Source organism: Bos taurus, chromosome 3 (assembly GCF_002263795.3).
Source record: "Bos taurus isolate L1 Dominette 01449 registration number 42190680 breed Hereford chromosome 3, ARS-UCD2.0, whole genome shotgun sequence".
NCBI classification, from domain to species: domain Eukaryota; kingdom Metazoa; phylum Chordata; class Mammalia; order Artiodactyla; family Bovidae; genus Bos; species Bos taurus.
The window spans coordinates 4,180,623-4,206,104 of NC_037330.1; the positions used below are offsets into that span (position 1 = coordinate 4,180,623).

Below are 25,482 nucleotides of genomic sequence, written 5' to 3' on the forward strand. Positions count from 1 at the left end.
AAACGGCAACCCACTCCAGTATTCTGGCCTGGAGAATTGCATGGACAAAGGAACCTGGAGAGTTACAAGCCATGGGATCATGAAGAGTCAGACACGACTGAGAGATTAACACACACACACACACACATACAGGAGAATAAACAAGGTCAATGTTTCTCCCAAGCACTTGGCCCCTTACAACTCCTCTTGCCTACCTACCCTCACACTGCCCAGAGCGGTCTGGGAAGTATACCTAAGGCTAGAAGCCAGAGATTGTGCCTCCCTGTGTCTGACTGGCTCAGACAGTAAATCCACGGCTCTCTTTGTCTGTTGGAATCTTCTGCAAGGCATGGGAGGAGCACAGCCTCACTCCTCTCTGGGCCTCTGGTACAAAGATGTAGGGTAAAGCACCTTCCTTGCCTCACCCAGTGACTTCCTAAGACTAAGCTCTTGTGCCATCCTCCATGCTGAATATTTCCAGAAAGGAGGCCATATTTTGGATAACAAAGGGTGGTTGGAACATTGGTGTCTGGCTTTATTGTTCAAGTAGGGGAGATCATGGAAGTCTACAAGGAGAAGCAGGTAGAAATCTATGGGGGAGGTGAGGGTGCGAAGTGCTGAGCGTATCAGATTTTGTGATTTTTACTGCTTTAGACTTCATCTGAAGTAACTGCTGGCCACTAGACCTGACTCTTCTAGAGAGTAATATACATGGGAGAGACTTTCCCAATGGCCAGGTAGGCTGCCTTGAGGAACAGCAGCTCTCCCTTCATAATGACCATGGGCTGAGTACTGAAGTCAGGAGTTTAGACAACAACCGAATGTGAAGATTGTTGAGGAGGTAGTACTGGGTGGCTCAGCTCTGGCCCCCGTTGTTATACCCCTTTCTGGGTCTTCTCTACTGAAGAGTAACAGAGCCAACCCTGGGATGTTACTGAAAATGTTTTTCTTGGGAGTCTGTCCTGTGCAGTAAAACAGCTCTGTGGACTTGCCTTTTCTCTAATTCTGGAGCACTAGGTGTGATGAGACGGCCAACTACTCAAGGAGTTTTTGTGTGCTGTTATTGCCAGGAAGCGGCTGCCTAGACAGGGACCACTTTTCCATCCTTCTGCCCACCCCTCAACTCTTGCATTTAGGAATATGAATGGAAGGGAGCTCTTGGTTAAGGCTTTCAAGAAGTGGTGACCCTTCTACGTACTCTTTCCTTCCTGCAGGTCAGATGTGGAGGACTACAAATTCCTGCAGGCTGAAGGAACTGGATCCCCGAAGCACTGCATGAAGACAAGGCATCCTGACGAGGAACGTTTGTTGGGGGCTATTACCATTATTAGTGAGAAACAGATTTGTACTGAATTTGAGGCACCAGAGTCTTGGTCTACTACAACAGTTTAGTAGCACTCTTAAGTAATAAACTAGGTGGGTGGGCGAGGTTCACAATTCTCCAGGCAACTAAAGGACGGAGTGGTCTAACACTACCTTGTATACCCAAACTTCCATAAATGTGCTCCCATGTTTAGATTTGCAGAGGAGACATGAGGTCTCCATTTTGACTGCTGAAGACAGTCTCCAAATCTACCTTGGCAAGACAGCTTTATACTTTTGAGGCCATTGGGCCCTTAGCTTATCTGTTAAGAAAAATGATGTTTGATCCCCCCATGATGGTCCATTCTTTTCATCTGTTTTCTATTGATTAGAATCATGATAGGGATGAAAGGGTGAGTGATTGGCATTTTCAATATAGACCTGCCTCTCTGGGGCTTCGGGCAGAGCCTCCTGAAGCTTAAGGCGTTAAGAATGAGAAAATGATGCATGTGATGCCTCCAGAGGAACAATATGAGGAATGGCAGACAAGAAGCTGCATCCCATGCTATGCACAAAAAATGGTGATAAGGGCCTGGAAGCAGACTTAGGTGTTGAAGGCTGAAGTGGTGATCCAGAGAGAATCCTCTGAGACATTAAACTCTGTAACAGACCACAACCCCAGAGGTCAGGGGCTCATTGCGAGTGTAGACAAACCACTGCAAGAGATGACCACACGGGATGGCAGACGTAGCACACGGCAGGTGTGTCTGCCCAGTGGAGTAGCGTCTGGCATACTTCTCAGAGCCTAGAACTGGGTGGTTCTTCTAACCTAGATTCATTCCTTCCCCTGCAGCATCTTTCTGGTACCACAATTTTCCTTATGACCAGATCAAAGCAGACCAAGAGAAGGAAAGGAAAGCCAGTGGACGACGGCTGTGACTCAGAAACTTGTAATTTATTATGGAACATCACCCTAACATTTTAACTGGTATTTGGCTGATAGCTGCTGATCACAGACAAGCAGACAAAATTGGGTGCTCTGCCTTCCTGCAGCACAGCTAATATTCACACGTAAAAAATCCTTCTTTCCTTCCTTCTCTCCCTCCCTTCCTTCCTTTGTGGGTGAGGTAAGTAACTCAATTTGTCCCACTGCAAATGCAGACTTTAAAATGATGAGGGCCACAGTTTAAATTATAATCCACATTAAACTAAATCATAGTTTGGGGAAAGAGAAGTTATCAGCAGGTAAGAAAATAAATTTACACCAAATACAAGTATATATTTTTTTTTTTGCAACAAAAGAAACTATTTATTTGGAATATGCATTACCAGTACAAATTAGGAGACTGTAAAACCTACACCGTGTTAGTATCATTAGAGAACACAAAATTTCAGTTGGAATCAAAAGGGACAGAAGCCTGTGCTCTCACAGAAGCAGAAAAGCTTAAAATTTCAAAACCAAAACAGAGCAGAGCTTTGCAGGTTTATACTCTGAATAATAAGAACGGGGGAGGAGGAGTGGGAGAATAAAACCAACATCCAAAGGAAAGCACTTCAAAATAACTGAAAACGCCCAAGGAAAGAAAGGAATAAGAGAGAAAAGGGGAAAACATTGAATGTTTTATTAATTTTAACAAAAGGAAAAAAAAATGTTTACAAAAAAATAAAAGAGTCCAGAAAGCTTTGAGCTAGGGATTGAAATCATATAGATGATGTGAAAAGGTCGTCATCATTGTTTTGTTATGACTTAAAAACAAGAGCGCATGCATTAGGGTAGAGACACTTCCTAAAGTGTTGCTCACTTTTTTTGCTTAGGTTCTGGCTGCTTTCTGAATGCTTACTCATTTGAGGAATGAAAACCATTTAAATTAAGTTTCTCCAGATAACATCGCTTTCTTTTCTCCCCTAACTTAACAAAAACATTCCGAATCAAGCCAGTTTGACAATCTGCTTTAAGCAGCTGCCTAAATCAGAAGTTAGCGAGAGGTGCACTGCCCATGAGACCAGCATAACCGCTCAGCACTGGGGCACAGCACTGAGTCTGGCTGAAAATACCTCCGGGCTGAACGGCTCTCGGGACAGCTTCCTGGATCTAGTCTCCTCAGCTAATGGTACACACCCCACCAGTGAAATGGTACACAATTTCACTCCTGTGAAATTCCTCTGGAAGAAAAAAATCCTCTCTACTTGGAAAGGCTTTGTGGAAAGTTGTTATCAATCAGGAAGAAAGAAAAGAAAGCATTTTAATGTGACATTCACAATCAACCAAGGCAAAAACTTCTCCCTACAATATAAAAAGTTACCCTGGACCAATTCCTTGAAGTGTTAAAGGTCGAAAAAAGCAACTTCAAGTCTCTGCATTTGTTTTTTTCCCCAGGGACTTTGGAATGCCACAGTCCAGAATTACAGGTGAGTCATGTGACGTCATTGTGGGGCTTGTCTTTGAAGTCAACTGAATTCCGAAGCAAACAGAAGTACATGGAAACAGCCTATTCTACAAAGGTCATCTTTTCACATCACCTCGGATACATATTTAAGAAATAAAAACACCAAGATCATAATCCTGAAAATTAAAAAAGCACCCTCCCATAAACAAACCAAAAATAACACAATTTTTTTTTTTTTTATAGTTTAAAGAGCAGGATAAAGAAAAGTAAAGAATTTATTTCTGGGTCTCAAAGTTAATAAACATAATAACATGTTAGGCTGTACCTATTATGCTCACTATTCCAAACTTTTTTTTTTTTAGTTTACAAAATGAATTACTGTCACTTTTAAACATTGTGAAACAGGAAATGGATGTGCACAACTCGACACTTTTCTAGCATTCTTGAACTAATTCACAAATGCAAGAAAATAAAAGAAAAATGGGGGAAATGGTGAATGTAGGTAGTTGGGTGTTAAAAACTAATGCAGGAATGATGTGCATTGTCACAGAAAGAAGAGGGGAAATTCCCCATCCTGTTTTGCGTGCTAAGAGGGTCATTTTTAAAATTTTTATTATAAACACTATTAAATTCAGACCGCTTTTTTGGTTTTTTTTTTCTTTATCTGAATATACAAGAACATTCATTATCAAATGTTCATCATCAATACTACAAAGAACGAGACACAAGTCGCAAGAAACAATGGAAAATGTTAATAAAGCTGAAAGAATCGTTGAGTATTTTTTTGTTTTTTTTTAAGTTTTTTTTTTTAAATTTGAGTTTCTGTAGTTTCATCTTTTTTTGGTATCGAAGTCAGGTTTTTCTGGGCAGAAAAATAAAACTCAGAAGGCAAGGGGGGCAAGGAAAGATACGTGAGAAAAGGCAACTGGCAAATAAAAAACACTACCACAGCAAAAAAAAAAAAAGTAAAGAAGGTGCCACTTGGCAAAACTACTGCACAGGAGTCAATTCCACACCAGGGGGAGGAGTTAGGGATGAAAAGAAGGGTGTGATGAAGAGTCACAAGGTGGGCAAGCCTTAGGGCGAGTTTTACTTCTCAGGGGAAGTCGGCTGCGGGGAAAACGGGGTACTCCCACTTCCATCAGAAAATGAAGGAATCTTGGGGCACATTTTGGTATCTGTATGACTGACCTAGTAAGAATTCCCAGGGAACTGTATTTCCAGAGACGCGCTCTTTCCATACCCAACCTTCCACGGTCAGCATTCTCATGCCTCCCTTAATACAAAAAGAGCTGGTGGCCGCCATGTCCGATGTGATCATGGGTGAGGAGGGGAAGGTAAAGAGCACCGTGTGACGAGCTGGGCAGGGACGACACAGTGAGGGGTGAGCGTCAGTGCAAACTACTGCAGGGAGAGAAACTGCCTGTGCAGAGGTGGCACCACTCTGATCTCTTTCATCAGCTTAAAATGGTGATCATTCAAACCAAATCTGCAATCATCCTTCCTGTTTCCAAGAGAACCCTTTTGTGTCTCTTAAGTACTTTGCCTCAAGTCAAGGGGATACAATCCTACCATATGCCTGTGTGGGTAGTTTCAATAGATCCCTGTCACTCAGACCAAGTTCTTCCCTGGTTCTAATCACTGCAGAATGGTCACAAGATGGTTCCTTCCAGGAAGCCTCTTTATCAAGCTCTGTTCTGATTATGGCACAGGTTAGAAGACACAGTCTTCCTACTCCTCTTAGCCATCCAGGTATGATGCCATCTTGCCAAATATTTACTTTTTGCATTTCCTTCAAATACACATACCTTCTGCTTGCTTTCCCCTACCTCCCAACACCCACACACAGGAGCATTTTCTAATCATTACCGTAGTGCCATGCAGAATGTCCATGACCTTGTTAGCTGGTCATCCCCACCCCTCAGGGCTTTATACCTCTCCCAGAGGCTTTCTCAAACACAGCAGATGCAACAGGGGACTAAGTGCTTATGAGGCCACATGTTGGATTCTAGTACAAGCTAAGAGAACCAGATCACATTTTTCCAATTTAGAGACTTATCTCTATTCTAAGAAACCAGCCAGGCCTAAACAAACAAAGAGAAGCAACAACACTGACTCTGCTCTTTGTCCTCAAGGTGACGACCTCAGGCATTACTGCTAATCGAAAGTTACAACAGGAAAACCATGTATCCTCCCAACAGGGCATGGGCCAGTTTATCTTAGGGAAGCTACTTCCCCTGACTTCACAATTATATATTGGGTATGAATGAAATCAATTTCTTCAGTCTCTTGGTGAGCCAGGCATAACCCCCATTTTACAGATGAAGAAAATGAGGCACCAAGAGACCTGAACACTTCCCATTTAACCAGGTAACAGAGCTGCCATCTTTTCTTCTGGCACAGTTGGCTACGAAGTTCAGGTAAAATTAGAAAACAGTGTAATAGTACATACTCCTCACTCTTAGATATTCCCAGGGAATAAAAATCACAAATGATTTAACCAAAAGCACGACCTCCCTGTTCCCCATCACTCTCAGGTCTTCTGCATAAGTAAACAAAAAGTTTGTCTCAGCCATCTTCTTAAACAACTTTCTCCTCCAGGACAAGAAGGTGGTGCCATATGACACTTTGGATAATTAATGCACTGTCCCTAACACAAACACAAAAACGAAACAGAACCAAATCCACTGCAGACACTGGAAGTACTGTGTGTGGCTCCCCAAGAGCTCCAGAGGCGGTGGGAACGCCAACGGTTTAGGAAACTAAGCTTCACCGTGTTCAAGTCCTGTGTATGTCATTCTGGTGTGTGCATGCTGGGGGCCCGGAAGCCCCAGGCACATACTGCTTCTCTATGAGTCAGTGACCTTCACTCAGAGTGGTTGTATTGCTCTCCTGCGCTCACAAGGTGTAATGTTATGGTTACTAACATAGGTATTCATATGTGGCATGTGACTGATTTGGGGCAAGTGAATGTGTGTCTGTGCACGGGTCTACATGTTCGTATACCTGTGTGTGTGGGGGGAGGGGTGGGATAAGGTGAAGGGTTGCAGGATAAGAGCCTTCCGCTCCTTAGGGATGCGTTCACCACCATGCCTAACTCAGACCTGGTTCTGTAGTAGGCGCTGAACATTGCTTATAGCATGGTCTCCAAAGACTGTGCCTCTTGAGACCAAGAGCTGTCATTGGAAAGATGCAAAAGCCTCTAAGAATCCTGCCCTTCTTGCTCCTCAAGCCCTCTTTTGCTACCTGACTTCCTGCCTGGGAATCAACCTGGTGGGGGTAAAACCAGAAACTGTGGCACTTGCAGAAGCCCAGCAGTGACAGCCCCCAGTGAATACCTGGGGCGAGAAGGAAGAGGAGGAATTGTGTCCTAAGCAGTACTGTCCTCAGGGAAGGAAGAGCAAGAAGAGGCAGGGTGGCCTGGAACGAGCAGGGCAACGTGGCGTATTCCTGCCAAGAGGTAGTGAGAGTAAACGAGAGAAACAGAGAAGGGCTGCCCGTTAGCAGAGGGAGGGAGGGACCAAGGGAGGGAAATCTGGCTCCTCAGACCACCAGCAGGAAAATATACAAATGCTTTTATTACGCTCTTTGTGTTTTCCTCTTTAAATTCCTAGAATTGTTGAAAATATCCTTCAGGGATGTAAGAGAGGGCAGGGACCCAGGGAGTCTAGGACAGAGGGAAAGGGGCGGGGAAGATGACGGACACCAGGCTAACAGCTGGAGGCAGGGAAGGGTGGCTTCTACCCAGAAAAAAAAAAGGGGGGAAGAGAGTATAAAGAAGTGTCCAGATTGGCTGAAATAGCATCCCAAAGAAGAGAAGAGAAGGAGACTCTTATTGTGTTTGCTGATTGCTTCGACCTCCAGTCTGACCGCTTCAGCGTTGAGAAACCCTCCCTCCTGGCCCTGCCTCGACTGGAGCACAGGGTCAGCCGGGATGCGACTGCTGGGAGATCAGTTGGAGGTATCAGAGTGAACACTGCCAGGGCCTTCTGTAGGGGAGGTCACTGATGAAGGGGTAGTAGCATCCTGCCAACCTCCATTAGCCTAGAAGGGAAAAAGGGAGAGAAGTCAGTCCTCTGAGATTGGGTGGCTGTTCTGCGCAGACAATGACAATAAGGCAACTGAGGAAAAGGTCTGAGTACAGTGCCTGGCACGTGGGGACATAGCCAACGGATGGCTGTGATTGTGGTCAGTAACATCCACCCCCCAACCCCACCCGCAGATGAGTTTGGGTCCTCCCAGCGAGCCTCTGGACACAGTATTGGCACGTCCACTTCTTACAGGCTTTGTAATCCAGTCCAAGCCATCAGAGGGAAATTCTGCATGCTCCAGGATGATCTCGGCTACCCTGCTGGCCAAGGGACCGAGTTCTAGCTCTGACTGGCAATGGTTAGCTATTGGCTCTGGCAAAGCACTCTCCCCTGTTTGGCCTTGGGTACCCCTTTAGAAAAACTGAAAGGGTAGCTTAAACGCTTTTTCAGGTTCTTTCCAGCTCTGGATGTGGTATGTATAATGGGAGCCCAGGCACCTGTTCTATGCAAGGTTCTGTCCTAGACGCTCATAAGCTGAGATACAGTTTATGCCCTCAAGGATGGGTATGAGACAAGCAGACGAATGAACTAGAGTTTCAAGCAGAACCTAATACATGGTACCCCCAGCTGTTATGAAGATTCAAATGAGTGCAACATCTCCTCTTGATGGAGCATCAGCAAAGGCTTCATGGAGGATGACCTCTCTGAGCTAAGCCTTAAAAAGTCCAGAGGGTGATGAGATGAATCAAACAGGTAAAACCATGGTGCCAACACCATAAGGACTGGTCTGTGTGACTGTATCTAAAAGGTGGTGAGACAGGAAGCTACAACTTTGATCTACACTTGTAGATCTTCCTTCTAAGACTCTAAATCCAGATGCAGTAAAACAATAATATTGTTCTAAAAGGATTTGTTTTAATGACCACTCCTTTAAAAAAATATCCCACCATTAAACAGCTGAAGAATGATTTGCTATAGTGGTTGATTCATGACTGTTTATATATTTTAAAGCATTGAACTATAAGTGTGCTAAAAGGCCTCTTTTCCCCAATCACTGTGTTTCTTTGGAGTTAACAGACCCTCAACACTGGAAATGTTAATACTGAACAGACCAGGTTTTAGGCAGGTAAATTATTTTTATTGTACCTTCTCCTTTTATTCCCTCAAGTACATGGGGTACCTGGGGAAGGTGTTATTATTGCCATTTGGGACAGACCATGGTTTCTACTCTAGCATAATCCACAGTACTTAGGAGCATGCTGCTGCTGCTGCTGCTGCTAAATCGCTTCAGTTGTGTCCAACTCTGTGCGACCCCATAGATGGCAGCCCACCACGGTTGGCACTTAACAGATGCCGGCAAAGATCCATTCACATTTCATTCATAAAAAGGCACAGGTGTAAGTGAAAATCAAGCTTCTGGATTACAACTGAGATAGGACACAGGCTTCCTAACCTTTGAACCAGACTCCTTTTTCTCTGCCCTTTCCATCTATTTGGCTCCTTCTATTATTAGTTCACCCAAATCATGCTCCAATTTTCCCAGGAAAACCAAGGCTTTTAAATCAAAGGAGTTCCCACCAGTTACTTCAACACGAGGGTACAATTTTTTCCCACACCTCACTATAAGAGCAGATCTGGACACCAAGAGGGCAAAAGGTCCTGGGCAATGCCAAGAACACATTCCCTCAGTCTTGGATCAATGCATAACTGCTCTCAAGTTCAAATCTCCATCTCGAAACCACCGAGTCAGGCAGTTCCTCCCTTTTCCCCTCTCTGTTGGAGGACATTTCCCCTGCTGTTTGTGAAAGAGAGATCAGAAAGAGAGCAATAAGGATTCTTTCTCTTAGAACAGAAGGTTTTGCTACCTTTTGGGATCCAAGACTCAGAATCTGATCAGTATGACCAGAATCAAGGACCGAGTTAATTCAGTTTCCTCATTCAGGGTGGTCACAGCAGCAACAATATCTTAGCATCCCCTCTCAACCAAGAATACACGTGTTCTTTTGGTACCATTTTTGGCTGAATGACAATAGCAGTTACGTTTATTTTTCCATGAAGAAAATCCTTTAGCATCATTTATCCTTTCAAATGATAAAAGTAAAATATGCTTATATAATGTTTGCAGATATAATAATTACACATGCAATATAATATTTGAAAATAGGAAAATTATAGAAAAACAAAGTGTACCACGGCCATAATCCAGAGATAATTACTCTCAGCATTTTGACATGTGTTTTAACAATTTTTTAGTATATTTATCAGATAGACAGATAAATTAATTAACTAGTTAAATAGATGGAAGTGTGTGTGTGTGTGTGTGTGTGTGTGTGTGTGTATCTGTGTCTGTTGAAAGTGAAAGTGAAGTCGCTCAGTTGTGTCCGACTCTTTGTGACCCCATGGACTGTAGCCTACCAGGCTTCTCCATCCATGGGATTTTCTGGGCAAGAATACTGGAGTGGGGTGCTATTTCCTTCTCCAGGGGATCTTCCTGACCCTGGGATCAAACCTGGGTCTCCTGCATGGCAGGCAGACACTTTACCGGCTGAGCCACCAGGTAGCATGGAATTTTAGGAAACATGCCAGGAGCTCCATAAGTACATCATCATAAGGCAGAGAGTCAGGTGCTTGTAAAGAAGATAAAAGTCATGTATTTTAGACTCCACCTGGTATGAGACAAGCAGGGGAGGGAGCAAATATCCATGACCTAGCATGTGGCACTGCACTGGAGAAGGAAATGGCAACCCACTCCAGTGCTCTTGCCTGGAGAATCCCAGGGACGGGGGAGCCTGGTGGGCTGCCGTCTACAGGGTCGCACAGAGTCGTACACGACTGAAGCGACTTAGCAGCAGCAGCAGAAGCACGTGGCACAAAGACACGGCATTACATTGCTCAGAAATCACCACCACAGCTATTATTGAGTCATACTATAATTCCTTAAAATAACAATAAGTGGTGCCCCAAATGAAGCCATTAGTAAAGAAAATGAACTCCACAGTGTTTCATTAGGAGGGAATTAGCAAAGCAGTGTATTGACTGGAAAGTTCTAGGAGACTTCTTTTTGAGTCATCTCTGGAGGAGGGTTCGGGATGGGGAACACATGTATACCTGTGGCGGAGTCATTATGATATTTGACAAAACTAATACAATTGAAATAACTCAAACAGCAGACATTCGATCTCTTTTCTTCAAAAGTTCTGTTTTCTCAGACCAGTGCACAGGATGCCAGAGGGGACAGAAAACTCACAAATGGTGGAGACAGGAATTAGTTCAGGCTGATACCAAAACTAGCATTGTAATTATGAGAGTTGGTCTGGTAAAGAAAAATATGTAAGACCTTAAAAAAGCCTTATTAAAAATAAAGAAATAAAATGAATCTCTTTAACTGTCATTTTTTCACTCCCCCTCCATTCACAAACACACAGATATAGACACATATGTATACACACACACCTCCGATGGGGTGATCAACAGCTCCAGTGTGCCCAGGACTCAGGGATGTAATGGACTAGGGGGCGTGGAGTCCCAGATCACCCTACCCCAGGGTTATCAGCTATGATCCTCAACTTCTTGCCAAATCCAGGACACTGTAGCCTATGAGTTTCAAGTTTGGTGAACAAAAGTACTTTTTAAAAAGAACGAGTCTCACACAGGGAAATGCTGGAGGATGCTTGTCTCTGAAGGTGCTTTCTACCATGGTGTATCATCTGCTATTGCTGTTAAACCTCCATAAGAACAGAAACTGCGAGCAAACCTCCCCTAACTGGGTTTTCCATAAATCACTTTGGCTGCCTCAGCTGTATCATTCCGCCTTTAATGTAAGACGTTCAGAGGCTGCACCGTCTTGGGAAACAGCTGACCTCGCTTTCTGCCACGTTAACCCCGGGGAGCAATTCCTTCCCTCTTCTTCCACTGTGGGTGAATATTAAGTAGGAAACCCGCCTTTGTGAGTTTATTTATCTCTGGGCACAGTGAAATTGGAAGATGGTCTCATTAACGAACATGGGGTGGATGGGGGTGGGAAAATAAGACTTTCGCTTCAATTTTCCTTCTGCACCTAAATTCCTCCTTCACTCTGATGCAAACTAGCCTTTAAATGGACACACTCACTTTGTAAAATGCCGATGTCAGAAACCACCCTAATGGGTGACAGGGACAGGAATCTGCAAAGCCAAATATGCCCTTTTTATCCCAAAACCTCTAATGGGAGAGAGTTCACATTTACACCCAGTTCTTCAGGTTAATTCTGTAGCCTGTGACCTGGGCAGCAAGACTTGATGTAACATTTAATTCCACCTGGGGAAGCCTAAGTCAGCAGCAGGGTCAACGTGCAACATCATGGGAGAGGAGGCTAATGGAATATCAAATTAGGACAGACTTGCAGCAAATTTTCTAATTAAGAAAATCTGGACTTTCAAAACACAAATTCAAGGTATTTGGGAACAAATCATTTTAGGAACAAAAATGACTACTCTATGTTCTATCCTAATGAATCTGGCACCTAATTTGATAGACACCAACTTTTGCCAGAACCCCATCTAATGTATCCATTAGGCAAAGCACTCCTGTCGAAGGAGGCAGAGGAAGCTAGTAATGGAGAAGGGGAGGGAGCAATGGTGGGTGGCAAAACCCACACACTCACAAGAGCACAGAACTGCCGTTGAGGACCTGACTTTTCTTTCCTCTGACACCATCCCTGAGTCAGAAGTCAGAAGGCCACCTGCCTCTCCCCCATTGTCGTGGAGCCAGTACTGCTGGTAGCCCAGAGTAGCGGCTGTTGGGCTGAGAACCACTGGTCCCATCCTCCTCTTTTTCCCGCTCTTCCTCTGAGCTTACCTTAGCAGCATTCAGTTGATGCAGAGAATTCATCACCTGATGTGACAGCCCAAGTGAGTCTTGCACTAAGAAACTCTCATTTGCAACCCAGAAATACGCTGAGGTGCCACAAACCGGCTGATGTCAGCACCGAGGCAAGCTCAATCTGCATATGGGCCAAATGCCATCAATAGCAATGCCTTCAGGGTGGGTGAGGAGGTGGACGTGCTCTAGGTCCCCAATCACCTCGGCCCTGCTGGGGCCGGCCAGGAAGAAAAACAGAGAGACATGGATGCATCCTTCTACCCCCCCACCCCCTCTACACACACACACACACACACACACACACACACACACACACAGAGTCACCACTTATCAAGGAAGACATCGGCTCACACAGTGGAGTCACACCCTAGATCCAACACCGGTCCATCAAGATAGGACTACGTTTTCCCGATATGCATCAACTTTCCCCAAGATTATACTGTGAGCACTTACCAAGGAATGCTCTGGGATGAAAAGATGCTATTGGAAAGCCCCTCAAGGGACAGAGGATTCAAAATTTCCCTGGGAAATTTCACAACAGTAAACAGATCCATGCCCATTCCGGCACCCCTCCAATCCTCTCTCCAGCTGCCCGCAGCATGCTCTTTCAAAAGTGTAGTTCTGATCGTGTCACCTCTCTGTTTAAACCTTCAATGGCTTCTTACTGGTATCAAGGTGAGGTTCAATGTCCTTATTAGGTCTACCATGTCCTTGACCTTGCTGACTCTCCAACTCAATGCTCACGCTTAATATTCCAATATATCAGTCTACTTAGAAATTCCCACAACAGAGCTAGCATTCCATGCCTGTTTCCTTTCCCTTGAATGTGGTGTCCCACTCATCTATTTTCGTGCTACTCTCATCTTGACTATTTCTCAAGATTGAATTTAAGTATCCTTGCACCGGTACCTACCCCTGGCAACTTCTCCTTTTCCTACAAGTCCTGGAATGTGCCCTGGAATTGCACAGCAACTGTGATGCCATACTGCATTTGTTCTTTCACAAGTCTTACTCCCCTACTAGCCCATGAGAACAGGGCTATGAAATTTATCTTTGATTCTAAAGTGCTTACCACAGGGCTTGACACAGCATAGATTTTAATAACGATCTCTTGGAGGAACATAAGAAGTAAATAAACCTTTAGTGGCACTGTAACATCCATCCGCCACCACGGGTGTGGACAGACAGTCAGGTGTCTGTACCTCCACAGTTCAGTTTAACTATGTGTAAAGAGCTGTGTACACCTAGAAAATATTCAAGATGCAGAGCAGAGGTAGCACCAGGGTTCAAGGTAGCTCTGACATCTAGAAAGTGAACTTTTCTCTTGCTAATAAGTAGGCATCAAGGAGATCAGGCACTTCATACTTATCCCAAACAAATAACTATGATTCATATTTATATTGTTCGGTTTTCTTTTAGGGGAGAGCAGTTGAGAAAGACACTAGATCCTGCCTATTGCCATTCCATCTCAACAAGGAGTGTTCTCCACTAGGCACAAGAAGGAGGACAATGCCCTACCTGGTGGTCTCCTAGTCACCTCAGGCATCCTGGGGATCAGAAAAAGGTACACAATAGACACCCTAAGTGGCCTGTGGGGTTTGCCCATCTTTAGTCTCTCCAGGGCTGAGACCCACATGCAGCTTCAGCTTCTACTTGGGACCTGGGAATGGAGTTGCCAGATAAAGTACAGGATGCCCTGTTAAATTTGAATTTTAGATAAACAACAAATAATTTTTTACTTGAGTATGTCCCATGCAGTATTTTCATTTGCTAAATCTGGGCAACCCTATCTGGGAAGAACATGTACTATCAGCCAAACAATTTGCATTCTAGCCTAGTTTAGCTAGAAAAAATGTGCTGTTTTTCTTGCTTTGACCTTTTGCACCTGCATCTTCATACAGGGAGTCTTCCCGGTGGCTGTGACCACCTCTATCAGGCTAATCGGCTTCTGCTTAAGTTTCCTATTTATCGCAGTTCATTTAAGAATGAGGTAGTGACATACACACACTGCTGCTGCTGCTGCTAAGTCGCTTCAGTCGTGTCCAACTCTGTGCGACCCCAGAGACGGCAGCCCACCAGGCCCCTCCGTCCCTGAGATTCTCCAGGCAAGAACACTGGAGTGGGTTGCCATTGCCTTCTCCAATGCATGAAAGTGAAAAGTGAAAGTGAAGTTGCTCAGTCGTGTCCGACTCTTAGTGACCCCATGGACTGCAGCCCACGAGGCTCCTCCATCCATGGGTTTTCCAGGCAAGAGTACTGGAGTGGGGTGCCATTGCCTTCTCTGATACACACATTACTATATGTAAAACAGATAAACAACAAGGATGTACTGTATAGCACACGGAACTATACTCAATATTTTGTAATAACCTATATGGGAAAAGAATCTGAAAAAATTATATATATATATATATATATACACACACACACACACACACACACACATATAATGAAATCACTTTGCTATACATCTGAAACTAACACCACACTGTAAATCAACTATACTTCAATTAAAAAAAGAATGAGGTAGTAACTTGCTCTTACAAATGAAAGCCTGCTCTGGAACTTAAGCCCACCAACTGCCTCATCACATTTCCCCACAGTCAGTCCTCTGCCTGGATTATCCCATGCCACTGGCTTTAGGATTCCTGTTTCCATGGCCCTCTGCCAGTTGGGGGTATCCTCTCTGACTGCCACTTACCCCTAGGTCAGTCCCTGGTGACCTTACATCCAAGTGACACCATCATACCCCATGCTAGTCTGATTCCCACCAAAGCCTCTTGAACCCTGAGATTTTGCTGTGAAAATCTACAAGTTAAGAAAGATGAGCAGTGTTATCAGCTATTCCTGGTAGAGAAAAAATACTCTGGAAGAGAACTGACATTAGCAGTCTGAGCGGCTCTGAAGAAACAATAGATTTCCCATCACCAAAGTGAGACTGCTTCCTACTCTATAGAGGAGCCAACTGAGTGGTTCTGTGCCTTTGCCTGCCCCCTCCTCTGGTCTCTAGGAACCCATATCTTCTTTCATGGCCCGGCCTGAGCACTGCCTCCTTTCTGCAAGTTGCTGCAAGGTAAACCCTCACCAACTTCTCTAAATTCCAGTACGACTGACCTTTTGAATGTTCACGTTGACATTTAACCACATGTAGCTCTTATTCATGTAAATATCCATGTAAGCACCAGATCTTATTCACTGCAATCCTTTAATTCTTAAGTTCTACAAATATGCATTCAGTGCCCACCTCATACTATGTACTAGGCATACGACGGTAGATACTACACATTTTTAAAAGATGTGGTGTCTGCTCTCATGAGGCTTGCTGTCTTGTGGGAAATAAGACATTCAATACATCATCAAAAGAACACAGATTCCAGATGGTAATAACTGCTGTGAGAGGGAACAGCAGGGATCTGAGGTTGGGGCTTCTGGAAAGTCAACCTAAAAGTGAACAGAAAAATAGGCAAGTAGAGAGCCGGGACACAGAACCCTCCAGGCAGAAGAAGAAATCTGTCCAAAGGCTCTGAGGATCTGAAGAAGATCAGAAAGATGGGGGCAGAGGAGTAGAGTGGTGAGCCCAACAGGGTGGGGCTGGAGAATGGGATGGCTTGCTCATGTCAAGGTCTGCAGGCCAGTAAAGGGCTTTGATTTTAATCCTCAGAAAGATGATAAATCATTAACTACAGTCATTAGAAGACAAAGATCATGCCTGATCATGCAGCTGCTCAATTAAGTCCTTGAGTTGAATGAATAGAGAAATGAAAGCTTCCTTTGGGGCCTGTCCCTGTGACTACAAGGCCATCTGGCTGCTAGTGCCCATGGTAACTTTGTAATTATGCAGGAATCCTAATGGTAATTCTCTTACTTTGGTTGATGAATATATAATAGTACACAAGTCAGTGCAAACTCCTATTCTTACCTTTCAAGCCAGAAACCTAGGACTCAGAAACAAGAATTTGCCAAACTTCATCCCCACTATATACCATAGCTTTTGGACATTTCAAGTTTCAAAAGCTTGTGGTGTATTACAAGTAGAGCATGGCTGCTACCAATCTCAGGGCTGAAGGCAGACGACTCAGGCTCTTAAGTTCACCTTCAGGGAATCTTTGTGCTGTTTCTCGAGGTGATAGAACCTATGATCCACAAGACCAGCCTCAAATAAGTCTTTCAGGCGATTCTAATCCCTTCTACTCCCAAGCCTCAACTTACCTTACCAAACTTGGTTTTGAACAAGACAAACTCTATTCTTCTGGGGTCATACTTCTGAGAAATCACCATGCGTCCTGCCATCTTTCTAGCTAATACATTATATCTTCCACTGGTGATGTCAACTCCTGGGCTTAGACCTGTATAGTAAGATAGGAACCCCAATCCAAGTTTGTTTGGTATGATTGTGAACTCTCTTACTGCAAATCATTACGTCTAACCTTTTGTGGCACGCACTCAAGGGCACTCAATCAAAACGGCAGCACCATTACCGTGCACCGTTCTGCCAGTAGCCAGTGACACACGACTGAAAGGCACGTGTATGTCAACTCTGAGATCAAGATCTGTTGTGGCACCTCCGGAGTTTCACCCTTTCCTAATTCATCAGTTGTGAAGGCCCAGAATTAACACTGCCGCGTAAGGCACTTGAGACACAGAGCATGGTCTGGATTGAACCTTTCGTAGCTTGTACAGGCTATGAGGTAGCGTACATTTCCGAGTTTAAGGCTGGGATGCTTTGGGATTTCTGTTTGAAGTGCAAATAGGACAGTTATATACAAGGTTTCCATGTCTCACAGACTTAGGGGATCCTTAGGTTAAATGTATACACAGGAAGTGAAAACTTCAAATTTATTTTATTTAACTTTTTAGAGACAAAGAAAAATAAGCTCAGCTTGCTTTAGCTAAATAGAAGTGTCTTTGTGCAGAAAGATATTTATATCTGAATAAACATCCTCTACACCCAGATCTACAAAACCAACACACACACACACACACACACACTTATACACATCTACAAACTGTACAAAAACATGGAAAACTTCCACACACTTTATCATTTTGATGTAGAGCTAATACATGTTCAGAAAATACTTATAGCACCTAAAACTGTGCATACACACAGAGAAATACTGCAGATGCTGGAAACGTATAGCTCTATTAAGACAACAGATAATTATATTCACTCATATAGCCAAATATGAAAAATTCAAACAAAGGATTTTTTTTTTTTAACTCTTAGTATGAATTAACTGATTGGCTGATACAGACAGGCCCAGATTCTTCATTTTATTTTCATGACCTTTGATTTTGCCCTGGCTTTGTTGAAAGGCTGTTATCTACTCAGGGCACTACCAGGGATTGTATACACACCTGAACAACAAACGGTGGCTCGCTACGAAACACACGTAACTCGTGGTGTAAACCGCGAGGCTATTTACCATCACACAGGAAGCTAAAGCCTCTTACACTTTCCTGACCATCCAAGAGACAGCAATTACCCCAGATTATCAGACCAACAATGACATGCTGCGTAAAGAGAGACACCGAGCCAACTTCACATCCCAAAGACTGGCATATTCAAGTACACTTAGGACATTAATAGCAATTTACGTGCCATCACTGAGACAAAGCCACAAAGGCTCCGTTGGCAGCCTCTTATTTTGAAGCCTATTATTTGTGGGAGTTACAGGCTATAATCACAACAGAAACTTTCAAAACCCTTATCTTCCGTGACGCACCAAATCTATTTCAGAGCCATAATTGCCATGTCACCGGAGAGTCTGCTGCTTAATGCACTCAAATGCCATTTAGTGTTTGCAGGGTCATTACAGCTAACAGAAGGATGGGGGTAGGGTGGGATGTTGGGAAGTAGTAGGGGAAAGGCAGATAGAGATCGTTGAGGGGAATGTGCTAGAATGGGGAACGAGGCTCCACTGTGCTTTATTTAGCGGATGATCCTGTTGTTTTGAGAATTCTATTTACCTCCAAAATGAGGGCAAGTGCCTGGAAACTGCATATTCAAGAATGCTGTATTATTTTCACACCACCCCAGATATCTTCAGTGGATGCTGGCGGATAATCTCTTTCATTCCGAGATTCTCATCCAAGTATAAAAGTGGGTTGTTTTTTAAATTTTAATTTTTTTTTCCTTTTAGACTGTCCCAGCAATCTGTGCAGCGGAAATCTTCCAGCTGTGCAGTGGGCTCAGGAGTCTGACTTGGCTTTTCTGTATGTGTTCTGCTAGGGAATGAGAAAGGCAGACAAGGGGACTGATGATGGTGAAATGTCAAAATTTAATCATCTAGAAGAATGTGCTACCTTTCAGATGGTAAAAGAAGATGCAAGGAGACAGATAGAGGCTCCAAAATATGAGAAAACATCTAATCACTCAAAAGACCATTTTTCAGACAAGTTTAGCTAAGGTCATAAGTAAGCTTTTAAATTATATGTAGCTTTATTTCTTCCACCTGGCTATAAACTAGTCAATGACTTACTGGGCAACTCCTAATTCTTAGGGAAATACTAAAGATGGGATAAATCTTCAAGGAAAGTTTTGACAGACTAATGTATCTCCTGGTTCTTTTAGACAACTATTGATTTCTATTTTATAGTCCTGAGTTTTTCCATACACGAGAAATACAGAAAATGTCATGCTAATTCAGATTGCAGCATTCAGATTTCTTTTAAGATCACTTAGTTTTCCTAGGGTAACTATCCAGCTTTCACTCTGAAGAACTTTCCACAGAAACAGACAGAATGAGACCTGGGGCCTTATTCCTCATGCATCCTCCTCCACTGAGAAACAAAATTTTCTCTATTTTCTAAATACTGACCGAGTGAGAAATGGAATTATATCCTTCTTATGTAAGCCTTTGAGTGTTTGAATGTCTCCTAGGGAGGCATAGGTGAGCAGTGGCAGGCCATGCAGACAGGGGTTTTGGCTGCAGTAGACTTGGGACATGCAGCATGTGGCATAAGCTCTCCTGGGAGGAGGTCACCATTAGACCCACTGTAGAATCACCAAACAGACAACCCGCAAACTGCAGAACAATTATACCAAAGAAATTCTCATACTGTTAAGAAAGTTTTAGGATAGACAACCTGGGGATCTGGCAAAGGGACTGAAACTCCCAGGGAATTTGACTTTGGAGGCCAGTGGGATTTGATAACAGAACTTCCACAGAACTGGGGAAACAGACTCTTCGAGGGCACAAACAAAACCTTGTGTGCACCAGGACCCAGGAGAAAGGAGCAGTGACCCCACAGGAGACTGAGCCAGACTTGCCTGTGAGTGTCCAAGAGTCTCCAGCAGAGGCGTGGGTCAACAGTGGCCTGCTGCGGGGTCAGGGGCACTGAATAAAAAAGTGCAGGAAAAAGTCCTTTTGAAGGAGGTTGCCATTACTGACATTACCCCTACTATAGTTAGGCCTCAGGCCAAACAACAGAAAGGGAACACAGGCATGCCAATTAATAGAAAATTGCATTAAAGATTTACTGAGCATGGCCCTGCCCATCAGAACAAAACCAGATTCCCCCACAGCCAGTCTCTCCCATCAGGAAGCTTCCATCAGGATAAGCTTATTCTTATCCATCAGAGGGAAGATAGAACGAAACCAAAATCACAGAAAACTAACCAAACGATCACTTGGATCACAGCCTTGTCTAACTCAATGAAACTATGAGCCATGCCATGTGGGGCCACCCAAGACGGATGGGTCATGGTGGAGAGTTCTGACAAAATGTGGTCCACTGGAGAAGAGAATGGCAAACCACTTCAGTATTCTTGCCTTGAGAACCCCATGAACTTTCAAGGTCAGTAGGTGCCCAGTATGCTACTGGAGATGAGTGGAGAAATAGCTCCAGAAAGAATGAAGAGACAGAGCCAAAGTGAAAAAAACGTGCAGTGGTGGATGTGACTGGAGATGGAAGTAAAGTCCAATGCTGTAAAGAACAATATTGCACAGGAAACTAGAATGTTAGGTCCATGAATCAAGGTAAATTGGAAGTAATGAAACAAGATAGCAAGAGTGAACATCGACATTTTAGAAATTAGTGAGCTAAAATGGATGGAAATGGGCAAATTTAATTCAGAGGACCATTACCTCTACTACTGTGGGCAAAAATCCCTTAGAAGACATAGAGTAGTCCTCATTGTCAACAGAAGAGTCTGAAATGTAATATTTGGGCGCAATCTCAAAAATGACAGTATGATCTCTGTTCGTTTCCAAGGCAAACCATTCAATATCACAGCAATCCAAGTCTATGCCCAAACCACTAATGTCAAAGAAGCTAAAGTTGAATGGTTCTATGAAGACCTACAAGACCTTCTAGAACCAACACCAAAAACAGTTGTCCTTTTCATCATAGGGGATTAGAATGCAAAAGTAGGAAGTCAAGAGATACCTGGAGTAACAGGCAAGTTTGGCCTTGAAGTACAAAATGAAGCAGGGCAAAGATTAACAGAGTTTTGCCAGGAGAATGCACTGACCATAGCAAATACCCTCTTCCAACAACACACTGTACACATGGACATCATCAGATAGTCAATACCAAAATCAGATTGATTATATTCTTTGCAGGCAAAGATGGAGAAGCTCTATACAGTCAGCAAAAACAAGATCAGGAGCTCCTTATTGCAAAATTCAGAATTAAATTGAAGAAAGTGGGGAAAACCACTAGACCATTCAGGTATGACCTAAGTCAAATCCCTTATGATTATACAGTGGAAGTGGCAAACAGATTCAAGGGATTAGATCTGATAGATAAGAGTGCCTGAAGAACTACGGACAGAGGTTTGTAACATTGTACAGGAGGTGGTGACCAAGACTATCCCCAAGAAAAAGAAAGGCAAAATGGTTGTCTGAGGAGGCCTTACAAATAGCTGAGAAAAGAAGAGAAGCAAAAGGCAAAGGAGAAAAGGAAAGATAAACCCATCTGAATGCAGAGTTCCAAAGAATAGCAAGGAGAGAACAGAAAGCCTTCCTCAGTGATCAAAGCAAAGAAATAGAGGAAAACAATAGACCGGGGAAAGACTAGAGATCTCTTCAAGATAATTAGAGATACCAAGGGAACATTTCATGCAAAGATGGGCACAATAACAGAGAGAAACAGTAAGGACCTAATAGAAGCAGAAGAGATTAAGAAGAGCTGGCAAGAATACATAGAAAAACTACAAGAAAAAGATCTTGGTGACCTAGATAACCATGATGGTGTGATCATTCACCTAGAGCCAGACATCCTGAAATGCAAAGTCAAGATAGTGGAGGTGACGGAATTCCAGTTGAGCTATTTCAAATCCTGAAAGATGATGCTGTTAAAAGTGCTGCAATCAATATGCTAGCAAATTTGGAAAACTCAGCAGTGGTCATAGGACTGGAAAAGGTCAGTTTTCATCTTCATCCCAAAGAAAGGCAATGCCAAAGAACGTTCAAACTACCATACAATTGCACTCATCTCACATGCTAGCAAAATAATGCTCAAAATTTTCCAGGCCTTCAACAGTACATGAACTGAGAGCTATCAGATGTTCAACGTAGATTTAGAAAAAGCAGAGGAACAAGAGACCAACTGCCAACATTCGTTGGATCATAGAAAAAGCAAGAGAGTTCCAGGAAAACATCCACTTCTGCTTTACTGACTACACCAAAGCCTTTGACTGTCTGGATCTCAACAAAGTATGGAAAATTCTTAAAGAGATGGGAATACCAGACTCCTGAGAAATCAGTATGCAGGTCAAGAAGCAACAGTTAGAACTGAACATGGAATAACAGACTTGTTCCATATTGCGGAAGGAGTCCATCAAGGCTGTATACTGTCACCCTGCTTATACAAATGAAAAATGTTCAATCATTAGTAAATCAAAGAGATACAAATTAAATTAATCTAAAAATGAGATGTCATTGTATAATGTGATAATCGACAAAGACTGAAAGACTGCTAAAACATTGTTACTGAGAATATGAGGAAATGGAAAGGATCAAAAATGCTTGTGGGAACCATAAATTAATAGGCATTTCCAGGAGAAAAGTTTACCGTACATCACAAAGGCCTTAGATTTTGTCATATCCTTTGATCCAGCAACTCCATTTCTTAGAATTTGTTCAAGGAAATAATGCAAAATATGCACTGAATTTTCTGTACTATGATGTTTACCATGGTGTTATTAATAATAGTGATAAAAAAGAAAAAAGCTTAAATGTTATACAGTAGAGACTGATTAAATAAATTATGGACTTTCCCAGTAACAAGCTCTTATGCAGCTATTAAACTTATGTTTGAGAAGAATGTTTAATGATATGGAAAATATTCATAATATATTTTTAGTAAAATAAGTAGGTTACAAAATGATGTGTTCCATATGATCCTAACTTTTGTACACCCACACAAAACATACTTATACACAAAATGCTAGGAGGCTGCCAAGCATAAAGTTAACAGTAATTTTCTTCTGTGTGATTTTGTTGCATTCTCCAAATTTTCTACATTAAATATTGGTAATAAAAAAGTAAATGTAAAATTGAAACAAAATAGGAAGGAAAGTTCATATCTCATTTAGATCTTTGTCTTGCATGTCTGAAAGGGCATGGCCAACCTCCAGAGCTCGTTGGGCAAAAGACCAGCGCAATTAACAGTCTAATGTAGGTCTGAGGAAGGAAGATAGAGGTTAAGAGAGACTCTTTTGCCTGGAGAAGAAAGCGTTAGCAGGTGATTTCACGACTCTCTCAAAATATAATTACCTGTGAAGAGTATTAATCAGTTGTTTTTCCCATTCTACAAAAATAGGGTCAAAGGAAGGAGGTTAAACATAGCAATTAACTTGGACGAGATGGAGAGTTGCTTGAGAAGAAGCTCTTGATCTCCTTTTTGTTTTCTGTGTCCCAATGCCACAAAAATTACTGGTTAATAATACATTCCAAGCAAATGTCTGCTGATCTAAAGAGTGAATGAATGAATAAATGAAGGAATTACAGATTAAGCTCAAGTCCTCAGAGACAACACCTGTCCCAGAGAAAAGTATGAGGAAGAGAAGAAACAGCAACAGATATCTGGTCTTTGAACACACCCATTAAAGAGTTCTCAGGGGAAACAGTAAAGATTACTGGGTAACAGGATATATATGTAAGTTGGAGGTAAAAATGGGTACAAGGATGTGATAAATAGAAATAAAAAGAAGGAAAACCATTCTCTAAAGGAAGACTCTGGACCACAGAAACACAAAAACATGTAGCAGTTCCAGACAGACAGAAAATCCAGCCACAAGCTGGTTACTCATTTACAACAATAAAATAAGAAAAAAAGTAAAGAAAAACCTCTTGACAATAGGTTCTAGTAGTTCACTGCAAAAAGCATGAATTATGAACCGCTAGGTACCAGGTCTGCATTGCAGGCTGAAATCCAAAACTAGAATCCTCTTCAGAAACCTTGGGCTGAGAGGAAGTAATCAACTATTCTCCAATATAAAATATAAAGTTAAAAAAATAAAATGATAAACAACAAGCCTCCCCTGTATAGTACATGGAACTCTGTTCAATAATCTGTAATAAGTAAATGTGGAAAAAAAAAAAACTTGAAAAAGAATAGATACATGTATATGTATAACTGAGTCACTTTGCTGTGTGCTTGAACCTAACACAACATTGTTAATCAATTACACTTCAATATAAATTAAAAATTTAAAGAAAAAAATAAATAGAGAAAATATTGCCAAAATCCAGATTTCTGGTCTCTTTAAAAATAGATAAAACAGAACTCCCATTCCAAGCCCAGTGCAGTAAGTATATACTATGTAGCAACTAGAAAGAACTTCTGGGAGAAGATAATCCTCATCTAAACCCTGACCTGCCTCTTGAGAAATCTGTATGCAGGTCAGGAAGCAACAGCTAGAACTGGACATGGAACAACAGACTGGTTCCAAATAGGAAAAGGAGTTCATCAAGGCTGTATATTGTCACCCTGTTTATTTAACTTATATGCAGAGTACATCATGAGAAACGCTGGACTGGAAGAAACACAGGCTGGAATCAAGATTGCCAGGAGAAATATCAATAACCTCAGATATGCAGATGACACCACCCTTATGGCAGAAAGTGAAGAGGAACTAAAAAGCTTCTTGATGAAAGTGAAAGTGGAGAGTGAAAAAGTTGGCTTAAAGCTCAACATTCAGAAAACGAAGATCATGGCATCTGTTCCCACCACTTCATGGGAAATAGATGGGGAAACAGTGGAAACAGTGTCAGACTTTATTTTTCTAGGCTCCAAAATCACTGTAGATGGTGACTGCAGCCATGAAATTAAAGACGCTTACTCCTTGGAAGGAAAGTTATGACCAACCTAGATAGCATATTCAAAAGCAGAGACGTTACTTTGCCAACAAAGGTCCATCTAGTCAAGGCTATGGTTTTTCCAGTGGTCATGTATGGATGTGAGAGTTGGACTGTGAAGAAGGCTGAGCGCCGAAGAACTGATGCTTTTGAACTGTGGTGTTGGTGAAGACTCTTGAGAGTCCCTTGGACTGCAAGGAGATTCAACCAGTCCATTCTGAAGGAGATCAGCCCTGGGATTTCTTTGGAGGGAATGATGCTAAAGCTGAAACTCCAGTACTTTGGCCACCTCTATGCAAAGAGTTGACTCATTGGAAAAGACTCTGATTCTGGGAGGAATTGGGGGCAGGAGGAGAAGGGGACGACAGAGGATGAGATGGCTGGATGGCATCACTGACTCAGTGGACGTGAGTCTCAGTTAACTCCGGGAGTTGGTGATGGGCAGGGAGGCCTGGCGTGCTGTGATTCATGGGGTTGCAAAGAGTCGGACACGACTGAGCGACTGATCTGATCTGATCTGAAACTTTTTTTGTTTACATTTTTTAAATATCCTAAGTATTTTAATAAACTTGAATTAAATAAGCTAATGCATTTAAAATGCCTAACACATGGGAA

General features: G+C 42.7%; 1 protein-coding gene across 6 annotated transcripts in view; it reads right to left on the minus strand.

Annotated features, from left to right (window-relative positions):
* PBX1 (PBX homeobox 1) overlaps positions 1-25,482 on the minus strand; it is a 335,322-nt gene that overhangs the window by 34,929 nt on the left and 274,911 nt on the right. For 2 of the 6 annotated variants that reach the window (XM_024989644.2, XM_059884811.1), the window contains one exon: positions 2,561-7,712. The exons of 2 other annotated variants lie outside the window; for them this stretch is intronic. In XM_024989644.2, the coding sequence (XP_024845412.1) occupies positions 7,620-7,712 (93 nt within the window). In that variant the 3' untranslated portion in view covers positions 2,561-7,619. Of the gene's footprint in view, positions 1-2,560; positions 7,713-25,482 lie in introns of those variants that run through there. 2 more of the 6 variants (NM_001192768.1, XM_005203439.5) reach the window with 2 other exon arrangements.